Raw genomic sequence first — 24,672 nt, 5'->3', positions numbered from 1 at the left:
TTTTATGGTTGAGTAATATTCCATTATGTATTACACCACATCTTCTTTATCCATTCATCTGTTGATGGGCACTTGGGTTGCTTCCATGTCTTGGCTATCGTAAATAGTGTTGCTGTGAACGTTGGGGTGCGTGTATCTTTTTGAATTAGTGTTTTCATTTTTTCTGGGTATATACCCAGGAATGGAATTGCTGGATTCTGTGGTAGTTTTATTTTTAATTTTTTGAGGAACCTTCATACTGTTTTCCACAGTGGCTGAACCAGTTTATATTTCCACTGACAGTGCACAAGTGTTCCCTTTTCTCCATATCCTCTCCAGCATTTGTTGTTTGTAGACTTTTTGATGACAGTCATTCCAACAGGTGTGAGGTGATATCTTGTTGTGAATTTCACTTGCATTTCTCTAATAATTAGCAATGTTGAGCATCTTTTCATGTGCCTGTCAGCCATCTGTATGTCTTCTTTGGAGAAATGTCTGTTCAGGTCTTCTGCCCATTTTTCGATTGAGTTTTTTGGTTTTCTGATATTGGGTTGTATGAGCTGTTTATGTATTTTGGATATTAACCCGTTGTCGGTCGCATCATTTGCAAATATTTTCTCCCATTCAGTAGGTTGTCTTTTCATTTTGTCAATAGTTTCCTTTGCTGTGCAAAAGCTTTTAAGTTTAATTAGGTCCAGTTTGTTTAGTTTTGCTTTTACTTCTTGCCTTAGGAGACAGATCTAAAAAAAATATTGCTACAACTCATGTCAAAGAGTGTTCTGCCTGTGTTCTCTTCTAGGAGTTTATGGTTTCATGTCTTACATTTATGTCTTTAAACCATTTTGAGTTTATTTTTCTATATGGTGTGAGGGAATGTTCTAATCTAGAAAGATATATATCTTTTTTAAAAGCAGCTTCTTAGAAATGTAATGAACACATTTTAAATTGCACTTTTTTTTTTTTTTTTTGCGGTACGCGGGCCTCTCACTGTTGTGGCCTCTCCCGCTGCGGAGCACAGGCTCTGGACGTGCAGGCCCAGCGGCCATGGCTCACGGGCCCAGCCGCTCCACGGCATGTGGGATCTTCCCGGACCGGGGCACGAACCCGTGTCCCCTGCATCAGCAGGTGTTCTCAACCACTGCGCCACCAGGGAAGCCCTTAAATTACACTATTAAAGTACACAGCTTGGTGAGTTTGGGCCTATGTATACACCTGTGAAACCATCACTATAATCAAGATAATAAACATATCCATCATTCTGCAAAAGTAGAAAAATATATATTTTAGTAAGCTGAAGGGAAGGAGCTAGTAGAAAGAGAAATTGACTTTATAGGAGAGAAGATAATAGAGCAGAGGCAAAGGAGCAGTGAAATCTAAATATTTACCTCAGCTGTTCATTCAAGGGCCTTTTTTTTTCTTTTTCTGTTTCCCTGGTATAACCTGTATTACCACTTAAGGTGTAATTTTTTTTAATAAGTGATATCAAAATAAATGATAGATTTCTTTATAATACAGTATCATTTACAGAAAAACAGTGTAGTCATAGAATTTAAGATTGAGACTATACACCAAAAGCACTCAGACTTCCTACCACTTCAAAAGCCAGTTTGTATCTTTATATGTCAATACTTTAAAACCTCTAAACTGTGTGTCTTCTCTTGCAGCCCAATTAAAGGATATTGCCTATGGCACCAAGCAGTACAAATTTAAACCAGAAATCACGCCAGATGACTCCGTTGATGAGTTTGATGAAACCATTCACTTAGAACGAGGCGAAAACCTATTTGAAATCCATATCAACAAAGTAACCTTTTCTTCTGAAGTGTTACAGGCATCTGGAGATAAAGAGCCTGTCACCTTCTGTACCTTTGCTTTCTATGATTTTGAACTACAGACAACTCCCATAGTGCGGGGCCTTCACCCAGAATATAACTTTACTTCTCAATATCTCGTTCATGTTAATGACTTATTCTTACAATACATTCAGAAAAATACTATAACTCTTGAGGTCCATCAGGCTTACAGCACAGATTATGAAACAATCGCGGCATGTCAATTGAGATTCCATGAAATTCTAGAAAAAAGCGGTCGAATATTTTGCACAGCAAGTTTGGTTGGTGAGTACAATCTTATAAACTTTGGCTGTTTGAAGCACTGACTGGTTTATACATTAATATGGTGTTCCACATTAGTATCTTCTCTCTCAGATTCAAGGTGCCTTTAGGGTAAGGACAGCATTCTGATATAGCTGCCCACAGTTGATTGGACTCTCTTAAGTGTCACTAATAACGTCAGTACAATGGCTATTAATTTTTTAAAGCTTATTAGTGCAAATGTTTATTTACCATGTTGATATCCTTGTTTGATTAAACATTAATTGTAGTACTTTTTTTTCTTTTTTTGCGGTGCGCGGGCCTCTCACTGTTGTGGCCTCTCCCTTTGCGGAGTACAGGCTCCGGACGCGCAGGCTCAGCGGCCATGGCTCACGGGCGCAGCCACTCCGCGGCATGTGGGATCTTCCCGGACCGGGCACGAACCCGCGTCCCCTGCATCGGCAGGCGAACTCTCAACCACTGCGCCACCAGGGAAGCCCAATTGTAGTACATTTATCAAAGTTTTTAAGGAGCTTATCATGTTATCACTGTTACTAAGCACTGGGAATACAGTGATCAGTGGTAAATAAGACAGAGCCCCTACCTTCATGTAGCTTACCTTCTAGAGGGGAAGATGGGCCATAAAAAAAATATACATATCATTAGATATGAAGAAAAATTATCAGAGCAAGAGGCTAAAGAGAGAGATGGAAGGTTGCTAATTCAGATAAGGGCTTCCCTACGGGGTGCCATTGGTAAAGACCTGAATAAAGATCCACGTCAGGATCCAGAGGAAGAATGTTTCCAGCAGAGGAAACAGCAAGTATTGTACAAAGGCCTGAGGGAGGAACAAACCTGCCATGTTGGAGGAACAGCAAGGAGGCCAGTGGCTAGAGCAGAGATGAGACTAAAGCAATAGGCAGGGACCAGATCTCACTGTAGAGCCTTGTGGGTCATGGTGAGGTGTTTGGACTTTTTTTTCCTCCGAGTGATGCAAGTCATTGGGTGGTTTTGAGGAGAGAAGTAACGTGATCACACATAGGTTTTAGAAAAATCACCCTGAGTGCTGTGGGAAGAACAGTCTGTATGGGCCAAGCAAGAAAATAGGACCATTATCAGGCTATTGCATTAATCTGTGGAAAGATGTTGGTGGCTTGTATTACGATGGTAATCAAAGTAGTGATAAGAATTGGTTATATTCAGTGTATATTTGATTAACTCTTCCTTAAAAGCATGCTCATCAATTGAATGTAGAGTAATGAGGGAAGCAGAGGAGGTGAGAATTTCTGGTGTGAACAGCCAGGACAATGATGAGGCCATTTATCGAGGTAGACCTGGGCAAGGAACAAATTTGAGGAAAAAAGCTAAGAATTGTGTTTGAACAGGTTAAGATTGACCTGCCTATTAGACAGCCAAGTGGAAATGTCACCTAAACAGTTGGATATACTAGTCTGAAGGTCAGAGATTGAAATATAAAAGCAGGATTCATTAGCATACAGAATATATTTTAAGCCTTGGGCCTAGATAATTTCACATAGAGAGTGAGTATATATAAAGAAGAGAAGGTGACCAAGGACTGAGCCTTGGGAGACTCCAAAATTTAGAGTTCAGGAAGAAGAGGAAGAGCCAGCAAAGGAAACCAAGGAGTGGCCAGTGAGGTGGGAGACAAACCAAGAGTATACAGTATCCTAGAGGCCAAGTGAAGAAACCTTTTCAAGAAGAAAGGAGGGTGCATAATAGCCAGGTCATGGCAGCAACCTAAATGCCCATTGACAGACGAATGGATAAAGATATGGCACATAGGTACAATGGAATACTACTCAGCCATAAAAAGAAACAAAATTGGGTCATTTGTAGAGATGTGGATGGACCTAGAGACTGTCCCACAGAGTGAAGTAAGTCAGAAGGAGAAAAACAAATATCGTATATTAATGCATGTATGCGGAATCTAGAAAAATGGTGCGGATGAACTGGTTTGCAAGGCAGAAATAGAGACACAGATGTAGAGAACAAACGTATGGACACCAAGGGGGAAAAGCGGGGGTGGTGGTGGGATGAACTGGGCGATTGGGATTGACATGTATACACTGATGTGTATGAAATAGATAACTAATGAGAACCTGCTGTATAGAAAATAAATAAAATTCAATAACTACATAAATTTAAAAAAGGAAAACTTTTTTAAGTGACCAAGGAAAAAAGGAAGGAGGGTGACTTAGGTTCTGGGGAGGGATTTTATTTTATTGATTGCATAGGTGATATAGTCACATGGTTCAGAAGAACTTGCCCTCAGAAAACTTAGTGTGGGGCTTCCCTGGTGGCACAGTGGTTGAGAGTCCGCCTGCCGATGCAGGGGACACAGGTTTGTGCCCCAGTCCCGGAAGATCCCACATGCCTCGGAGCGGCTGGGCCCGTGAGCCATGGCTGCTGAGCCTGCGCGTCAGGAGCCTGTGCTCCATGACGGGAGAGGCCACAACAGTGAGAGGCCCGCGTACCGCAAAAAAAAAAAAAACTTTGTGTGGTGGAGAAGTAGACTGGTGAACTGCCGATTGTGCCAAAGCAGTCAGTGCCCTAATGAGGACACCTTTCTTCGTTTCTGCAAAGGAACTATAGAACTCTTAAGTCTCCTGGGATCCCTAGAGGAAATCGTCACAGAGGAAGAAAGAGAAAGAGCTGCCTGAGTTAGAAGGCGTACTACAACTACAACCCCAGCAAGAGGGTGTGCAGGGCAGACATGCGAGGGTATATTACATACGGTATAGATTTGGCATAGCTATGGTGTTTTTCCCTATACTTACGGCATGGTAGGAAAATGGGAAGGTGCCAAAGATTTCTCGAAAGTTGAATTCATATTCCATTCATAATTTTGAGGTTTCATTTTGTATCTGTCAGACTACATTGAGTGCAACTTGTTAAAAAATAAAAAGTAGCATCAGAAAGAATCGTGGAGTATTTGACTCAATGTTTAGATTTTTCTTTATATTTTAGAAAGATTGAAATAGTATAAACCGGGCTACCTCAAACATAGTTTGACATAGTTTTTTAATAATATTTAACGTACGGTGGAACTCGTACTTGCAGAAGTAACTTTATTTTCTTTATCTCTCTTATTTGCCAATCACACATCATTTGTGCAAGTCATATATTATTTTACTCAGTATAAAATTTATAGTTTTAATGTATAGTACCATTGATGTATTTTTTACTGGTATATATTTTGATTTATGGGACTATTTTAACAGTGAGTTATGTACTGGTTTGTAGGAACTAAAGGAGACATCCCCAATTTTGGCACAGTAGAATACTGGTTCCGATTAAGAGTTCCCATGGATCAAGCAATTCGACTTTATCGAGAACGGGCAAAGGCTTTGGGATATATAACATCAAATTTTAAGGGGCCAGAGCAAATGCAATGGGTAAGCTTGTTTGACTTTACGACCCTTTTATGACACAGAAATTTTATAGTATTTCTTTATATTATCATGCTTTAAACCGAAATCATTTTCTTTCACAGCCATCAAGTGGCTTTTTTTAACTTTTTATTTTGAAATAATCATAGACTTACAGGAAGTAGCAAAAATAGTACAGAGGTCCCGTGTAGCCTTCACCCAGCTTCTCCCAATTATAATATTTTATGTAACTATAGTGTAGTATCAAAACCAGGAAATTGATATTGGTACAGTACTATTAACTAGGCTACAGACTTTATCCAGATTTTGCAAGTTTTTACATGCACTTATGTGCGCATGCCATGTGTACGACTACTTGTGTGTGTGTGTGTGTGTGTGTGTGTGTGTGTGTGTGTAGGAAGAAGCAGAGTTCAGTGCAGTTTTATCATGTGTATATAATCATGTAACTACCACCACAGTCAAGATACAGAATTGCTCTTTTACCACGAAGGAACTCCCTTGTGCTATCCAGGACAGTTTCGAAAAAGAGAATTGCAATACGATTATTACACATCAAGTGACTTTCGTTACAATTTCCACTGTTAAGGAAATGGATAGCTATTATTGAGCTTTCATTTATTCTCCTTTTTTCCAACTGTTTCCAACTTCTTCCAAGCTGTTTAAGAAACTTTTAGGTTTCTGAAATGCAGAGTAAAATATAAAATGAATATTCTTTTCCTGAGAATTAGAAGTATGAATGCAATTCCTCAGAGCAGCATTTTCTAAACTATGTTTCATGGCGTCTTAATAGCCATATTTCCAAAAGAATTCCATGATCCAGTAAATGCAGAAAACACTGAATTTAGAAGAATTCAATAGGATCCTTGACTTCAGGGCTTCTCATGTATACCGTGAATCTCAAGAGGAAGCATAAAGTATACACTTATGTTAAGTAACAAAGGGTTAGAATATAGTAGAAACATTTTGGAATGTCTGTTCAAGTCATTATTCTCTTTTTTCATTTGGACCTGCCGTCTTCTAATCCGTGGGGCTGGGCCCCCAGTGGCCAGCTTTACGTTTGGTGATCCTGTTCTCTCCCACCCCACCCAATTATGACTAATGATTCAGGAATATCCACCTGCCCCCAGCTGAGCGAATCAGATTCTGCTTTCTGAGATCAAGAGAAAGCAAGACTCCCCGTGCCTGGAACATGTAAAGTTGGGAGCTGTGGGACAGCCATCTGCTACCATGCTAAATGGCAAAGGAAAGAAAATGGGACTGGAAGGAGAATAATGAACAAGCATACAGAGAAAAATGGAAACTAGATGGAGAGTAAATTCCTGTAGTTTTCCAGTCCCATTACCTTCCGTAGATACAACCACATTTCTGCTATACAGTTCTATGAAATAACCCGGTAGCCTTATATAAAAGTCTCTTTTCATTGTATTTGCTGGGTGGAATTAGTTTCCATAACTTTCAATTAAAAGAACCATGACTAATATAACATTGATTCTGAAACTTAAAGAATGACACCCGTTTCCCAGAGATCATCCTTCTGGACTAGTATTCTTCAGAACACACTTTGGGAAACACTGTTATGGAAAAGGGAATTAGAGATAGAGAAACCACATGATTTATTAATTTTTGTGGTTTAAAGAGTTTTAGACTCCCAGTTTATGGGTTGAATGAGTCATTTACTGTTGGAATTTCAGCTTTTGTGGGTAGACTCAGGGGGAGAAACCGAGGGGGTACTTTCTAAGTCCTTCCACTCAGTCATCTATAGCTGGATGCAAACGAGCCCTGGGAAAGCAGTGTTGTGATTCCCTTCTCAGATTTCCCCTCTCCACACCACCAGATGTCTCCACCAAGGAGATTATGACTTCAGTTCTGTTTTCCTTCTCCAGTAAACTTCTCTAGAAACAAAAGTTCCAGATGTCCAATCCAGATTCAAAAATGCAGTGAAAGAGGGGTCCCTGTATGGAAGGTAGAGAATTACCTAACACCACAAGGCACTGCAACACTACATTCTTTGTCCCAGATCACATCAGCTATGGAAGGCTTAGCAGTTAGTCAATGCAGGTGTTTGCTAGGATACTTGTGCACTGACTAATAGTCCCAAAAAGGGCCATAGAGTAGTTTCTGACCCTGCCTGACAACTCCCTTTGCTCATCTCTCTTCTGAAATGTCCTTCCAATCCAAGGTTTTACCCCTCCAATCTTTATCTCTCACTCTGTTTTCTTGTTCCTTGGCCTCAGGTATCTGCTCCCCCAGATCACATTGGTTCAGGATGAGGGCCAACCCAAATATAACAAAATCATCTCTGTGGGTGGGTACCATCAAATTCATTGGTTTCTCATTTAAGAACGCGATATGATCAGAATAACTGGAATGGTTGAAGGAGTAGCTCCTTTTTTTTTTTTAGACATATTTATTCAGCATCATGATCAGACTATTACATTTAGCGATCAACAGCATGGGTGCAAAAAATCTACATTAAAACCCTTTGTTGGGGGGCTTCCCTGGTGGCACAGTGGTTGGGAGTCCTCCTGCCGATGCAGGGGACACACGTTTGTGCCCCGGTATGGGAAGATCCCACATGCCGCGGAGCGGCTGGGCCCGTGGGCCATGGCCGCTGGGCCTGTGCGTACGGAGCCTGTGCTCCACAGTGGGAGAGGCCACAGCAGTGAGAGGCCCGCATACCGCAAAAAAAAAAAAAAAACCCTTTGTTGGAATGCTTTACACTTTCCACAGAACAGAAACTAAAAGAACCTGTTATACAATTAGTCACAAATACAGTCCCCGAGTTTTTTTGCCCATACACATGAGTATTGTCTAAAACATGTCTTCTTTGTAGCATCTAGGCCCTGCCACCACTTTGCTTGGCTGAGTTCACAAATCTGTTGTAACCTGTAGCTTCCCTGTCACTTCTCTGGCTCTCCTCTCCTGCTAAGCTTTGTTTCCTGGCAGTAATTAAAACCTTCTGCCACTGCCATAGCTCCTGCTGCTGCTGGAGCCACCATAGCTACCTTGGTTTCGTGGTTTGGCAAAGTATTGGCCTCCACCACCATAGGGGCCAGAACTTCGGCCTCCAAAGTTTCCTCCTTTCATGGGCCCAATATTTGAAGATTGATTGTTGTAACTGCCAAAATCATCGTAGCTTCCATCACCTCCAAAATGGCTTCAATCATTACCAAACCCATTATAGCCATCCCCACTGCCACCATATCCATCACCACCACGGCTGCCACCAAAGCCAGCTCGGCCACTGAAATTTCCTCCACGACCAAAGGTGTCATTCCCACCAAAACCCCCTCCACGACCACCACCAAAGTTTCCAGAACCACTTCGACCTCTTTGGCTGGATGAAGCACCAGCCATCTGTTGCTTAGGTAGGGCTTTCCTTACTTCACAGTTGTGGCCATTCACAGTGTGGTATTTCTGAATGACAGTCTTGTCTACAGAGTCATGGTCATCAAAGGTTATGAAAGCAAAGCCTCTCTTTTTGCCACTGCCTCGGTCAGTCATGACTTCAGTCATTTCAGTTTTCCCGTACTGCTCAAAATAATCTCTTAGGTGATGTTCTTCAGTGTCTTCTTTAATGCCACCAACAAAAATCTTTTTCACAGTTAAGTGGGCACCAGGTCTTTGAGAATCTTCTCTTGAGATGGCCTTTTTGGTTCCCCAACTCTTCCATCCACCTTGTGTGGCCTTGCCTTCATGGCCGCATCCACCTCCTCCACAGTGGCATATGTGACAACCCCGAAGCCTCTGGAGCACCTGGTGTTTGGATCCCTCATTACCACACAGTCTGTGAGTGCTCCCCATTGCTCACAATGGCTCCTCAGACTGTCATCGGTTGTTTCAAAGCTCAAACCTCCGATGAAGAGCTTCTGCAGCTGTTCGGGCTCTTTGGGAGACTCTGACTTAGACATGACGGCAGTGGAGGGGAGAGGCATCAACGATGCTTACCTGGCGGCGTCCACGAGCAGAAAGGAAGGAGTAGCTCTTAATAAAATTGTGAACTAGGGGACATTTGTCTTGGACCTAACTGCTCACTTTACCTGTTAATTATTAAATAGAATTAAAGAACATCAGATTAACTATTTTCTTGGCTTTATTTGGTTTTAACAGCAATCTCTACATGTATGCTCAGTCTTCTATATTTGCTGCTAATAGCATCCGTACATACGTTCTAGAGAGTATTGGTTTTAAATAAGAGTCGAGTCTTTTACTGAGAAATTCACTTTGAAGTGAAAATCTGCAGCTTTTTGTCCATCTACAAAATTATTTTGTTTGGGGGTTGGCAGCTGTTGTTTACTTTTCACTGTATTATTACTATGATATAAATATGTATGTTTTTCCAGTTAAGTCAGCAAGCACCCAAAACTGCTCAGCTCAGTTCTACTGATTCCACAGATGGCAACTTAAATGAACTTCATGTTACAGTAAGATGCTGCAGCCGCCTGCAGTCCCGAGCAAGCCACCTTCAGCCACACCCATATGTTGTGTACAAGTTTTCTGACTTTGCAGACCATGACACAGCCGTCATTCCCTGTAGCAGTGATCCACAGTTTGATGATCATATGTGTTTCCCAGTGCCGATGAATATGGATTTGGATCGATACCTTAAGTCAGAGTCTCTGAGTTTTTATGTGTTTGATGATAGTGATACCCAGGAGGATATTTACATAGGAAAAGTCAATGTGCCTCTGATTTCATTGGCACATGACAGGTGTATTTCAGGTAAGCCTATTTCTTGAATCCATGAAATTGTTTTAAAAACAAAAACACCACCTAAATTATACCTCGGTGTTATGGATATGATCTGTTTGTAACAATCTTCCTAGCCTTCTCAGATAATCTTAAACTTTGGGCCCATAATATTATATTGTTTTAGTTATTTTCTTAGTAGTTGTTCCAGGGATTACAGTATGCACCTCAGCTTGCCACAGTCAAACTTAATGCTAATAACTCTGTTAAAATTTAGAAAATCTGCTCCAGTATAATTCCATTCCCTCCCCCCTCCTCTGTGATATTGTTGTCATATATATGTACATAGTATGCCTGTATATGTTATAAACTCAACAGTACAATGTTATAATTATTGCTTTATATAACTTTGTCCTTTAAGAGAAGGAAGAATATATGTAATTATAGGAGACTTTTAAAAACTTACATATTTACCATCTCTGGTATTCTTTATTTCCTCATTTGGATTTGAGTTACTGTCTGGTGTCATTTTCTTACTCCAAATAGCTCTATTTCCTTCCCCTCTTTTGTGTTATTATTTCATATATTTTTTAATCTTTACATGTTATAAGTCCAGGATTATAATTTTATAATTATTGTTTTATGCAGTTGTTTTTTAAATCAGTTAAGAGGAAAAACATATTTATACTGTGTTTTATAATTACCTATGTAATTACCTTTATTCACATCTGTTCCTTCATGTTGATTTGAGTAACTATCTGGTGTCACTTGCTTTTAGCCTGAAGAAACTCTTTCAATATGTCTTGTAAGTCAGGTCTGCTGGCAATGAATTCACTTAATCATTGTTATTTGGGAATGTCTTTATATTTTAGCTTTTATTTTCTGAAGGGTAGTGTTGCTGGATATCATATTCTTAGTTGTCAGGTTTATTTTCTCTAAGCACTTTGAGTACATCAGACAGTTGATTCTGGCATCCGTTGTTTCTAATGAGAAATCATCTGTTAATCTTATTATGGTCCCCTTCTACATGATACAGTTTTCAAGATTTTTTTTTTTTTTTTTGGCTTTTGACAATTCAACTCTTAATGTGTTTAGGTGTGGATCCCTTTGTGCTTATTCTACTTGGAATCTTTTGAGCTTCTTTATGTGTAGGGTACTGTTATGCACCAAATTTGGGGAATTTTCTGCCCTTACTCCTTCAGTTATTTTTTCTGTCCTTTCTTCCCCTTCTTAGATTCACGTTACACATATGTTCATATGTTTAATGGTGTCCTACAGGTCTCTGAGGCTCTGTTGATTTTTTTTCATTTTTTTCTCTTCAGATTGGATAATCACGGTTGATCAATCTTCAAGTTCACTGATTCTTTCTTCTGCAGCTCATATCTCCTACTCAGCTGCTCTATTGAATTTTTTCATTTCAGTAATTATACTTTCTAACTCCAGAATTCCTTTTTAACTGTCTCTTTTTTATTGAGATATAGTTGATGTATAATATTAAATGTTATAGGTATACAACATAGTGATTTGTAATTTTTAAGGGTTATACTCCATTTATAGTTATTATAAAATATTGGCCGTATTCCCTGTGTTATACAATATATTCTAGTTCTCTTTTTTTATAATTTCTATCTCTTTATTATATTCTCTGTTTTATAAGTCATTGTCATCACACTTTCCTTTAATTCTTTAAATATGGTTTCTTTTAGCTCTTTGAACGTATTTATAATAGCTGCTCTGAGGTCTTTGTCTCCTAAGTCTAACATCTGGATGCCCTCAGAAAGTATCTGTGGATGACATTTTGTCTCCTGTTTCTTTGCATATCTCATGAATTTTTGTTCTTGTTTAAAATTGGACATTTAGTACACTATATTGTAGCATCTCTAGATTCCAGCCCTCCACAGGGTTGCTGTTGCTGTTGCTGTTGTTGTTTGGTGACTTGCCTGGACTACTTCTGTAGTCTTTTTCCCTCACTATAGCCACTGATGTCTCTGCTAAGTTTTTGTTTGCTTGTTTTATTCTTGTTTTAATTTTAAGCCTGAACATAGTTTAGTGGTCAGCCAGTGGTTGTTGAGAGTTCTGTTTAAACAGCTTGAGCTGGCAGGCTTCCACCCTTTGCCTATGGATCAGTGTATGGCTTGGGTAATGCATTCAAAGTTCAGACAGTCTACAAGTCTCACATTCAGCCAGGGACAAGTAGCGTACTAGTGTCTTTTCTGACTCCCACTGTCTTTACTGAGGTTCAGTAGATTTTCTTAAATAAATGCTTCTTAATTTGTTGTATGCCTTTGATCAGTTTCCAGAGTTCTTAAATGATTATTTCTGTTCATTTTATCCAGTGTTATCATTGCTTTTTATGGAATATATTTACTGATCTCTTCACTCAGCCATTCTGTAAGTCTCACCTGTGCCTGTAGTAGAAGTTTCTCACCTCCCTATATTCCACCTGTGTCCTTTTTGCTACCTAAAGTCTAGAGTTGTTTAGTTTTTTCTTTCCTAGCCAGCCATTAAAAGAAGTGTCAAACACTTGAGAACCAAGTAATGGATACCCATAAACAAAAGTTATGCTTGAAATATAGGTTTGTTTTTTTCATGTCAGGGATTTTCATACTGAAAATTCTAGAATGATGATTAAAATTTGTGACTCAATATTATGTATTCAGCTAGGTGATACTTTTTGTTACTGCTATATGTTTTGGGTGGTTTGTTTATTTTATGGACATTTTTTGCTGTGTTACTGTTAATCTGGAATAATTTAACAAATCCCAGTAAAATGTATTTAAAATTAGAACTATGTAGTAATATAAAGACTCCTTAGGATACATATATTATTTGAAATTTTGAAGTTTTAATATATTTTTCTACAGACACACAAGAATATCAAGTCAAAATGAAGCTTGTTATCTGAGCTATAACCCAGATAATATCTTAGAGGAAGGCTAAGAATTCTGAAGAATCTCTGAATTTAATTTCAGTGAATTAAAATATTTATAAGTCAATTATCTCATCTTTGAATTAGTATTATCTCTGAGGCCTTAACTTCTGAAAGCAGTCTGCTTGAGAGATGAACCTATCATAGATCCTTTTGTCTTATTTTGTTCTCTTAAGTCATTTGACTCGTGAGTAAAAGCCAGACTTATTTTTAATAAGTTGTGGGTAGTTCTTTTTGCTCTTCTTTAATTTTTATGGTAATAAAACTTCACTCTAGCATTAATTAAAATTCTTTTTGTAATTTGACAGGAATATTTGAGTTAACAGATCATAAAAAGCATCCTGCAGGAAGCATCCATGTTATACTGAAATGGAAATTTGCTTACCTTCCACCAAGTGGATCCATAACAACTGAAGACTTAGGGAATTTCATACACAAAGAAGAGTCTGAAGTTGTTCAAAGACTACCTCCAGCATCCTCTGTTAGCACACTAGTTGTAGTGAGTAACAGTGACTTTGAATTTCCTATAAAAGTAAATAGCCACATAAAAGAGAAAAAAAAAATCTGAAAGGTATGTTCATCATTCTCAGTTTGACATATTGGTTTATCTTAGGCACCAACACCTAAACCAAGACGTTTAACACCTAAAGATAAGAAGGTATCTTTTGTGGATATCACACCATATCAGTGTTCTGTAAGTAGTAAACACTCAAAATACTAATTTTTTTTCCCATAACAAATATTCGGAATAAATGATATAGTATACCCTCCCTGATTTAAACGGAAACAGATAAATAAAATACTTCTTCCCTTAAAATGTTACCTTTGTAATTTGGCACTGTGTATAAGTGTTAAATGTTCTTACTCTTTGATCTGAACCCTCCTTTGGCCCCATATCTCTCTTCAGATACTGCCCGAATCCTCTGCCCCCATTTACCATAAAGCAAAACAGAACAAAACTCTTCAAAAAGTTGTCTTAATTCCATCTTCCTTTCCTCATACTGTTCTTGCTCACACTAGTAAAACTTTTCCTCCTTAAAGCCACTCTTGCTAAGGTCACAGTGACTTTCACTTTGCCATTTTTCACAGTGGCCGATTCTCAGTCTCCATCTTAATCTCCCAGTAACCTTTGACACAATGGAATACTTGCTCCTTTTACTCTTGGCCTCTGGGATACCATGCCTTCCTAGTTTTCCTCCAATTTAGCCAGTTATTCTTCTCATTCTCCTGGATCATAACTCTAAATGTTGAAGTACCTCAGCAGTCAAACTTCAGACCTAGACCTCTTCTCAATCTGTATCTAAGTAAAGAGATGTTATCCAAAAAACAAAAAAGCAAATGAACAAACATAACAAAACAGAAACAGAGTTACAGATAGAAAGAACAAATGTGGTTGCCAGAGGAGAGAGGGATAGCGGGGGAGAAACAAATAGATGAAACAGGAAAGGAGATACAAACTTCCAGTTGTAAAATAAATGGGTCACAAGTATGAAATGTACAATGTGAGGAATATAGTCAGTAACTATGTAGTATCTTTGTATGGTGACATATCATAACTAGACTTATTGTAGTGATCATTTTGAAATGTAAAGAAATAGAGAATCACTGTGTTATGTAACAGGAACTAACATAGTGTTGTAAGTCAATTATACTTCAAAACCAAACAAATTCATAGAAAAAGAGATCAGATTTCTGGCTACCAGAAGCAGGGGATGGGGGAGGAACAACTGGATTAAGGTGGTCAAAAGGTACAAACTTCCAGTTATAAGATAAATAAGTACTAGGGGTGTCATGTCCAACATGATAAGTATAATTAACACTACTATATTTTATATGTGAAAATTATTAAGAGAGTAAATCCTAAGTGTGCGTGTGTGTGTGTGTGTGAAAAAGTCTTATCATGATTGGGGATTTAATAATAAATACAAAGTAACATACATGCATGTTTTCACATTAATGTAAGGAGACCTGTACTCCTCCTGAAGATATGAAGGAAATTTCACCAGAAGTGGAACATACACCAGAAATAGAAATTAATATGCCAACTGTTTCACATATTCCTGAGGTATGTGTTTGTATTAAAATTATTGTGAAAGGTTTGTTTTTTAAAGACTTTGTCTTTGCATTGACATGGATCAAGAAATCATATCGTTGATCCTATTTTTATATATGACTTCCTTGGAATAGAAATGTCAAAAATATCATAAGTATAACAGTTACAATTAAGCAGACATTAGTAGGTAGTAAATACATATGTGAATTAAAGTATAATGTAAAATTCATTTTGAGATTAATGCTTTTTTATTCTTAGTTTATAATCATATTTTAATTTATCTGCATATTTTCATTTATACAGCTTAAGTGATTATTTTCTAATGACTCATATATATAGTGCATGTAGTGCATATTTACGTGCTTAATTATCATTCAAGTGCTTCAGCAAGAATGCTATAAATGTGATCTTAGCAATAATATATCAACGTGCTTTTATTTCTTCAGGTTTCTCAGGAAAGCAGTGTAGATAAGGTAAAAGAGAATACAGAGAAAGTACAACAAGGAAAAGATGATGATGTGTCTTTACTCTCTGAGGGTCAGCTTGCAGAACGAACTTTGACTTCTTCTGAAGATGAAACAGAAATAACTGAAGAACTGGAACCAGAAGGTGACTTTCTTTTTTAAATTAACATTATTTCCTTAACTCTGTTTTATTTAATCTGTTAGCACGTGCATGCCTCATAGAACATCTTCATTTAATAGTGACTGTACTTCCTGATAGCTGTTTCTTGACAGAAATGATGGGATATATATAAGTCAGTCTGGTCAGCTGTGGTCAGGTGGAATTGTTGCATATCTTCTTATTTCAACTTGGAGCACCACAACAGAATGCAAGTATTGTGGCTGACCATGTTCCCAGTTTATATTTTAAGTGACTTTTTAGCCTCTTTGGGTTCAGTACTGTTATCTGGGTTATTCTAGAGGATTTGACTTTTTAAAAATTAAAACTAAGAACTCAGACCAATAAAAGACAACTTGCATCATGATTTAATTTATATAAACATCTAGAAAAGGCAAACAGATTAATCTGTTGTGACAGAAAGCATTTAAATGGTTGCCTAGGGAAGGACGAACGGGAATAGAAAGGTGCAGAAGGAAAGAGATTATAAGGGGGCATGAGGAAATTTTGGGGGGTGATAGATATGTTCACTGTCTTAATTGTGGTGGTGGTTTCACAGAATTACATATTTGTCAAAATATATAGTTTCAGAATGTAAATCCAGATTTTGTACTTTAAATTTGTATGGTTTATTATATGTCAGTTTACTGCAATAAAGCTTTAAAACCTTTAAAAATGTTTTTAAATAGTAGGAGCAACTTGATTTTGACACAGTAGTATTGGTTAGGCTGTTAGACATTATTACCATGTTCTTCTCTTTAAAAAAATTTTTTTTAATTTCGTACTAGAGCAAGCTACATTCTTATTTCCTTTGTTTCTGCTAAAACTAAACCTAGAATTTTGCAGTCATTTTTTTCTCTTTTCTAAAATGTAATATAAATATCTTTACTGCTTAAAAAAATCCAGACATGATTACCATATTGTTCTTTTAAGGTTATCCTTGTAATGTATGCTTATTTCTCTCCATGTCACAAGGTGCAAATATAATTGGTTTAACAGATTTAAACCAATAAAATTTTATTTTTTAACAGATGAAGAAGACAGATCAGCTTCTGACAGTGATGAGTGTATTATTCCAGGTCCTACCGCCAAGACCATCAAACAGGTCAGTAACCTGATATCAACCAGAAATGTTCTGAAATAAAGCTGCTTTTCATTCATAGTTTATCAGTCTTCATATATGAAAATCTTAAGGCAGAATATTTCTGGAAAATTTTTAATGTGTTATCATAATCTTATCCAAGTAATCATCTAGTACGAGAAAATTTTATTTACACTTTCATTATGTAACAGACCATAACATGTAAGTGTTATTTTTGCTTACATGTTTGAGAGTACCTAACATCAGTAGCTTCAATAGTTACTTGCTAAAACCAGCTGACTTCTCTGACTCCTTTTCAGAACCATTATACAAAGATGTATTAAATCAAATCTGAACTTTAAAGAATTCAAAATGTGAGATTGCATTTAAAACTATAATAACTTACACATGTGAATTCATAGGCTATTCACATGTATAAGTTATCTAAATATGTCACTGATAAGCTATTAAAGTTATTTCATTCCGCCAAAAAATTAAACCCTTAGAAGGTAATTAATTTCATATAGGTCTACTTTGCTTGTTTTGTAGCACATTGCTGAAAAGTAGTATGTAAATTGAAATTTTGAGAAGAAAATTATACTTTAATTTACATAGGAAGTGTCCCACTTACCAGAGCATTTTTCATTGTAAGGGGAGAAAAAGTTTTTGTAAAGTGCTAGCTTTTTCTATTCATCTACATTAATTTTCCTGAAATGATTAATTGTATTCCTTTTCTTTAGAATTTCTACTTTATTTTTAAGAATTGCAATACTTATTTCAACTCTTAAAATCTCACATTCTTAGCTTAATCTCTCTGCAGAACAAACCCATAAAACAGAACATTTCAGTTGTCACAGATGCCTCCGTACAATAGAGAAATCCGTTGTTTCCATGATTGACAAATACAAACAGATGATTATAAATACAAACAGAACAACTCATCTGTCCAAAGTTTTATTATAATTATTATTATATAGTTATTAATTATAATAACATCATCTAACATATAATGTACTGATATATGGAATCATTATTGTTCAAAAGTGATAAATTAAAAAAGGAATCTTGCATATGGTTGCCTGAACACTTAATTATAGCATTTAGTTCAATTCAGTTTAATTCGTTTGCTTTGTCAAATCTGAAATTGTTAAATTATTTTATCAAAATAAATCAAATTATTTCAGTGAATAGAAATTCTCTACCCTCTACTGGAAATTTTTGATAATGGGAATCAATGGGAAAATGAGCCTCTTGTGTGGAATTTAGCTGTCTAGCCATTTGTATTAGTCAGTTTTCCAAAGAAACAGAACCAATAAGATATATTTATATAGAGAGAGAAAGAAAATTACTAAAAGGAATTGTCTCTCGTGATTATGGAGAATATGGAGTCCCAAGATCTGCAGTCTACAAGCTGGAGACCCAAGGAAGTCAATGGCTTAGTTCCAGTCTGAGTTGGAAGACCTCAGAACTAGGAGAGCCCATGGTGTGAGTTCCTGTCCGAAAGCAGGCAGGTAGGAGACCTACAAAGAGTAGATGTTTCAGTTCGGTTCAAGGGCAAGAAAAGACCAATGTCCCAGCTCAAGGCAGTCAGGCAGGAAGAGTTCCCTATTACTCAGCCCTTTTGTTCTATTCAGGTCTTCAATTAATTGGATGAGGCCCCATCCACATTAGAGAGTATAATCGGCTTTACTCAGTCTGCCAATTCAAATGTTAATCTCATCCAGAGACACCTTCACAGACTTACCCAGAATAACGTTTGACCAAATGTCTGGGTACCTCGTGGCCCAAACAAGTTGCATATAAATTTAACTATCACGTCATTTTACTAAGAACACTCAATTCATTACATCAAGAGTAGTAAGCCTGCAAGCTTGATTCAGATATCTCTCTCACATGGTTCACATTTCTTTCTCAGTAGTTCTGCAAGACTCTGCTTACTTTCATCACAATTTTTGAAAGGCTATATTGTTTAACCTTTTGAACATAACAATATGAGATACTGAATCAGTCCTAGGGTCTACAGGACTAGTACCAAGGGGTATATTTATCTAGCCAATCTACAAACAGCACTCATCTCTCTTGTTATAACTCAGCGATTCCCAGGGATTCACCATCTGCAGTTTGCGATCACTCTTCCGTAAGGAGGTAGATATAGTGTTCCAGCCCTGCCCTCAGGAAACATTACATTCATTGGGAAGATGTTTTCATGAAAAAGTCAAGTAGTAATTCAGCAGTTAAATTACAATATAAAACAATGTCAGGAGACAGTACCAATGATTAATAGTCAGATATTTGAGCTAAAGAATAAAGCTGTTTGGGACCTATCCTCCTCATTTTCCAAATGAGTAAACTGAGATTTTGAAATAAGGTGACTTGCTGACAATCATGCCACTAATTAAGGAAGTTCAGAGGAAGGAGAAATTCGGAGTGATTTTTCAATAGACTTCATTAAGGATATGCCCACAAGCTGGCTCACCCACCCTTTCTCATAGTTTCGTGTCTGCTTTTTCTCATTTTAAGCTGACTTTTTCTGCTTCACTTGCTTACTGCCCAGATAGCCACACAGAACACCCAGCCCCAAGGAGAAGGATCTGATGAGCCACGTCTAGCCTCTGGATTGGGTCCATCTTTATCAGTTGTGCTCCTTTGACCCATTTAGCTGTGGCCAGTCACACAGTAGAAAGGAGTGTCCTGCTTTAACTGTGACAACTCAAAGATGTGGATATATGGCAGCAGGGAGAAAATCGTGCATTTTTACTGCAGGCAGGGATGCACATTATGTTTCAGAAGTCAAGAATACACTAACTGGAGAAGCCTTTCTGTAGAAAGGGATAGAAGACTTCAGTTACAATGGTGAAGACTAAATGTTTTGGATTTTATCCAAGAGACACTAGGGAGACATTGCAACAGTTAATTTTATTTTCGAAACATTGTATTCATCATCTAAGAGTAACTTTCAAAGTATGGAGAAATGCTATCTAAATTATGTCATCTTAGACCAATGATTTTCAACTGGGGGCAATTTTGCCACCCAAGGGACGTTTTGGCAATGTCTGGAGGCATTTTTGGTTGTCACACTGGGAGGGACTACTACTGGCATCTAGTGGTTAGAAGTCAGGGTTGCTGCTAAAGATGCAGCAAAGCATAGGACCCACGACAAAGAATGTGTCTGGCCTAAAATGTCAATAGTGCTGAGGTTGAGAAGTCCTATATCAGACTTTCAACAGAATCATGTATGTATTGACAACATTGCTAGCATCTCAGTGCAGTTATACAGTGCTCTTAACTAAGAGTAAAGAACTTTGATTTAACCAAGAAGTTTAGTGAAAGAGCTGTTCTTCTAAAATATTCAATTAATTCTAAGGTACACATATATTTTTCCTTTGTAGTAAACTGGGTTTTTTCCTTATTACTTCCAGAAAAGTAATTTGTGTTACTTTGCTACAGCCTAATACAGCCTTCACTACCATTCCAAAATGTGATTTCCTATAATGGTTTTAGATGCTGTCTCAGAAGTGTGAATATCGTTTAAAGCAAGCGGCTATTTTAAGCAATGCTTTGTGCCTTGGTAGCCATTAATCAGCTCCCACGTGGTTCTAAAAATTCTACTTTTAGTAGAAGGTAATGACCAGAATCTTATGTTCATAGGTGAAATTTAGTTTTGTTAAATTATATAACAAATACAGTAAAATAGTATGATCTGTAAGCACAGAAACAAAATAAGAGGGCATCATAATGTGGAAATATAGCATTTTCTAGTGATTGTACCAGTTTTTCTGTGTGCTACTTTTGCAAACCGTTTGATATGAGTCATGGAACCTTTTTCTTTAAAGATTCCATAAGCGGGCTTCCCTGGTGGCGCAGTGGTTGAGAGTCCGCCTGCCGATGCAGGGGACATGGGTTCGTGCCCCGTTCCGGGAGGATCCCACGTGCCGCGGAGCGGCTGGGACCGTGAGCCATGGCCGCTGGGCCTGCGCGTCCGGAGCCTGTGCTCCGCAACGGGAGAGGCCACAGCAGTGAGAGGCCCGCATACTGCAAAAAAAAAAAAGATTCCATAAGCAGTACAAAGAACTCCTGAATACGTTTCACTCCGATTCATCAGTTGTTAACATTTGTTCATACTCTTTTTTTTAATCATTTCTCTTCTCTCTCCTATATATGCTTATATGCAGTATGTATACATCATAAACACACATTCTTACATACATAGTTGTAATGAATCATTTGATAGTTGCAGAGATCATGCCCCTTTACCCCTAAGTACTTCAGAATAATAATACTGTAATCTACAGTTCTTATTAAGATTTTGCCAGTTGTCCCAGTATTATCCTTTATAGCATGTTATTAATCTGGTCCAGGATCAAATCCAGATCACACATTGCATTTAGTTTTCATTCCTCTGTAGCCTCCTTTAATGTGTAATGGTTCCTCAGCCTTCCATTGAGTTGGTCTTTCATAACATTGACATTTTTTAAGAATGCAGGCCATTTATATTGTAAAATGTCCTTCAATTTGGATTTGTGTGATTCGGGTTATTCGTTTTGGTAGGAATACTACAGGAGCAATGCTGTGTCCTTTTCAGTGCATGATACCAGGAGACACAAGATGTCATTTTATCTGATTGTTGATAGTAACTTTTAAGCACAAAAATACTTGTGGCTCATTAGTTTTTTCTTTTGTCTCCTCTTTAAGAACTGCTTCAGGTAGAAATCTCAGGACAGGAATACATAGCTTTCTTTGGAAGGGAAGGTACTACTGAGTGTCTAATATGTGCTAAGCACATGCTATGTAATATCTCCTTATAGTTCTCACAGCAATTCTTTATTCATTAGCATCTACTGTGTATCATACAAGAAACAATCCCTAGCCTCAAAAAATTCACAATCTAGGGCAAACACAATTACAATGCAGTGGTCAGCGCTAGGAGAATGGAATGCACAGCTGCTGTGGGAGCCTTCAGGAGGGGTGCCTAACTCAGCATGAGGGACCCTCATCAAGGATGGCTTCCTAGAGTCAGTGAAGCTTGAGCCAAGACTTGAAGATGATTAAGAATTAGTGGAAGCAGAGGAGGGGACATTATAGGCCAAAGAAACAAAAGCATAAGAATTTGAGAGAATGTGGAGCATGGCTTGTTCTGAGAATCAGGGCAGTTTTAGGATGGGCCAAGCCTATGGCACACATGGGGATCCCCAGGAGAATATGCTGAAAAGATAGTCATGTCCAGAGCATTGAGGCTTCTGTGTATTATCTGAGGAGGCTGAAGTCTATCCTGAAGTTCTACAAGCGGCCAATGAGGATTTTTAAGGGAGGAGGAAGATCAGTCATTCCTTAAGCAGGTAGTGAGCATTGTCTGTGTCCCGAGCCTTATTCTAGGGACTGGGAATTTAGCAGTGAATAAGAGGAATAAGTCTCTTGCTCTTGTGGAGCTTGCACTCTTGAATCACATTTTAAAAGATCCTGCTATCAATAAAGTAAAGAATAGATTAGAGGCACAGGGACTAGTTAAAAGGTAATTAAATAACCCCACTCTGTGGTTACCTCCACTTTGTAGAAATTTTTTTAATTGCCTTTACCTATAGCTATAATGTCACAAAATTGAGAGTGAGAGTAGTGTCCTAGATAAACATCATTTATGCCAATTACGCTATGAATTTCAATTATCTACTACACTGTGTAAGCAATTTAATATTATTCAGTTGCTTTTTTTCATGTTACAGAATCTGACAGCTCATAGTTATTTTTTAGAAATGTTGATCCTTAAAAGGAATCTAACAGATTTCCCAGGACTCAGACATATTACTTGGTTCTTCCTCTTTTCTTCATGCCTGTGATGTATAATTAATCATAGATTACTTCATTTTGTTTCATTTCATTTACAACATTTATGAGCTTCACTTTGTCAGAATGAAATGCTTGTCCCCTCCTTTCCTTTCCAAGGTGGCATAATTAGTGTTAGCATCTTTTTTAACAGGCTACATAAAGTTTAGTGGCTGGATTAAATCAAGTCATTAACACAATTTGCCCCTATCTCTCTTCGTTTCCAGGACATCAAAGTGCCACAGAGCACCAGTGTAATTGGGCCTTGCTGGCCTGTCAGGTTCCGTCAGCCTGATGACTGCTGCTTTTACTAAAAAGCTTCTAGGCATGATAATTACTGGGGGTGGGGAGTCTGAGAAATGTAAAACTTTGGACATTTCTCTATGAATATTTTATTAATTTGAATAATCAGAAGTTAACAGTATCAATTTGATGTATAATACATTGATTAAAAGCCTTGTTTTAGGTCCTCAAAATAGACATCAAAACCGAAATTTTGCATCTGCCATAGCATTAAAAAAAAAAGAATTATCAATCCTTCTTTCACATTATTCCTAATTTTACCATTTAAGCAATGCAGCTCTCAATTTTTACAACTAAATATATTGCCTTCAACTCACAGATTTCTTAAAGTGTGCCCACAGGTGAGAATGGGAGATCACAGGCTAAAGAGTAATGATCTTTTTTGTGCAATGCACATTTACATCTTTCTCCATTCCTACTAATAGCAGTTTTGTAAAAGCTGCCATATTCAATCGGACTGAAATTCAGTTCCACCCAGATGCCAGGTTCTCTTGAACAACATGAGCTGGCATTCCCAGGTGATCGCAGTAATGATGTCCAGCAAAATATGTTTTAAAGCTTTGAAAAGCAAAATGCATAAAGCAGCTCACCACTTTTAGCACTCATGTATTATACGTTGTTAAATCACTTCAGAATCAAAGATGATATCCTATTAGTGGGTAGAGTAAGCCCCTCCCACTGTTTTACATATGGAAGCTTAAGCTAGATAACCAGAAATGCTGGATTACTCTCCTGATATTGATTGCCTTTAAAACTATTTTTTATATTTTGTAACTTAATTATCTCTTACTAATATACCACGGACATCTTTCCATAGCAGTATACTCTATTTCTTTTTTTGCATGTGCATAATATTACATTGTATAGCTGTATCATATTTATTTAAATAAGCACCTTTTGGTGGACCCTTTGGTTTCTATCAGTTTTTGCTAATACAGACATTTCCAGATTAAGTGCTTTTGTACAGAACATTTTTACACAAAATGTGTAGAAATTACTGTTTCCTCATATCACACTTCTTGTCAAATTTATGAAGAAGAAATATCTCACTGATGATTCCATTTAAAAAGAAGCAAACAAAAAGGTATATTTGTTCATACATAGTATATTTGTACGTACATACATATGTATTTTTTTCACACACACACACTGTGTTTTATTTTTACAAGAGATAAATAAACTGACGCCAAGCATTGTAAATGGATGACCACAACAAAAGCAACAATGATTGCAATTACCAAACACGAAACACACTCATACTGTGTCATAATAGTGACATTCAGTCCAGGAATCCTCCACTGTAACAGCTCCTTTACTTTGCAGTGATAATTGATTTGTATATTTTTTGCCTCTGAGTCCTTGTGGGATATATATTTTTTTTATTCAAACAGAAAGTCACAAAAATTATAATCATCCTCATCAGTTCACTCAGTCCCGTGTAATTAATTTTTTTTCATCTTCATCTTTTGTTAGCACTTTTATGAATTCATCAGTTTTCCATTAGAGTTCTGAAAATGCTTATTCATTCAGTTCAGCAGTATAGTCAGTTACCAGAAACCTGTACTTGTCAGAGTCTTTGCCATGAATTCCTTGAAGATGGAACCCTTTCATAGGAACATTTTTGCAAAAGCATCAGAGTACACCCAGAACTGTCTGTAAATGACAAAAGACTTAAAAATGACCACAGTTAAAAATTT

The 24,672-nt window shown here is 37.4% G+C and overlaps 2 protein-coding genes across 2 annotated transcripts in view; one reads left to right on the top strand and one right to left on the bottom strand.

The window, feature by feature from the left end:
- RPGRIP1L (RPGRIP1 like) overlaps positions 1–24,672 on the top strand; it is a 95,357-nt gene that overhangs the window by 43,975 nt on the left and 26,710 nt on the right. The window contains exons 15-22 of the mRNA XM_065898364.1: positions 1,644–2,096; positions 5,337–5,488; positions 9,826–10,204; positions 13,409–13,599; positions 13,714–13,794; positions 15,064–15,165; positions 15,600–15,762; positions 16,806–16,879. Of these exons, the coding sequence (XP_065754436.1) occupies positions 1,644–2,096; positions 5,337–5,488; positions 9,826–10,204; positions 13,409–13,599; positions 13,714–13,794; positions 15,064–15,165; positions 15,600–15,762; positions 16,806–16,879 (1,595 nt within the window). The remainder of the gene's footprint in view (positions 1–1,643; positions 2,097–5,336; positions 5,489–9,825; positions 10,205–13,408; positions 13,600–13,713; positions 13,795–15,063; positions 15,166–15,599; positions 15,763–16,805; positions 16,880–24,672) is intronic.
- Positions 8,432–9,393, bottom strand: HNRNPA1L3 (heterogeneous nuclear ribonucleoprotein A1 like 3). Its single transcript, XM_065898789.1, is given in 2 exon segments — positions 8,432–9,129; positions 9,132–9,393. Coding segments are annotated over 2 exon segments (960 nt in total).

This window comes from Phocoena phocoena, chromosome 20 (assembly GCF_963924675.1).
Source record: "Phocoena phocoena chromosome 20, mPhoPho1.1, whole genome shotgun sequence".
NCBI classification, from domain to species: Eukaryota; Metazoa; Chordata; class Mammalia; order Artiodactyla; family Phocoenidae; genus Phocoena; species Phocoena phocoena.
Note: the sequence above shows the minus strand (reverse complement) of the source record. Positions and strands in the feature narration are given on the sequence as shown.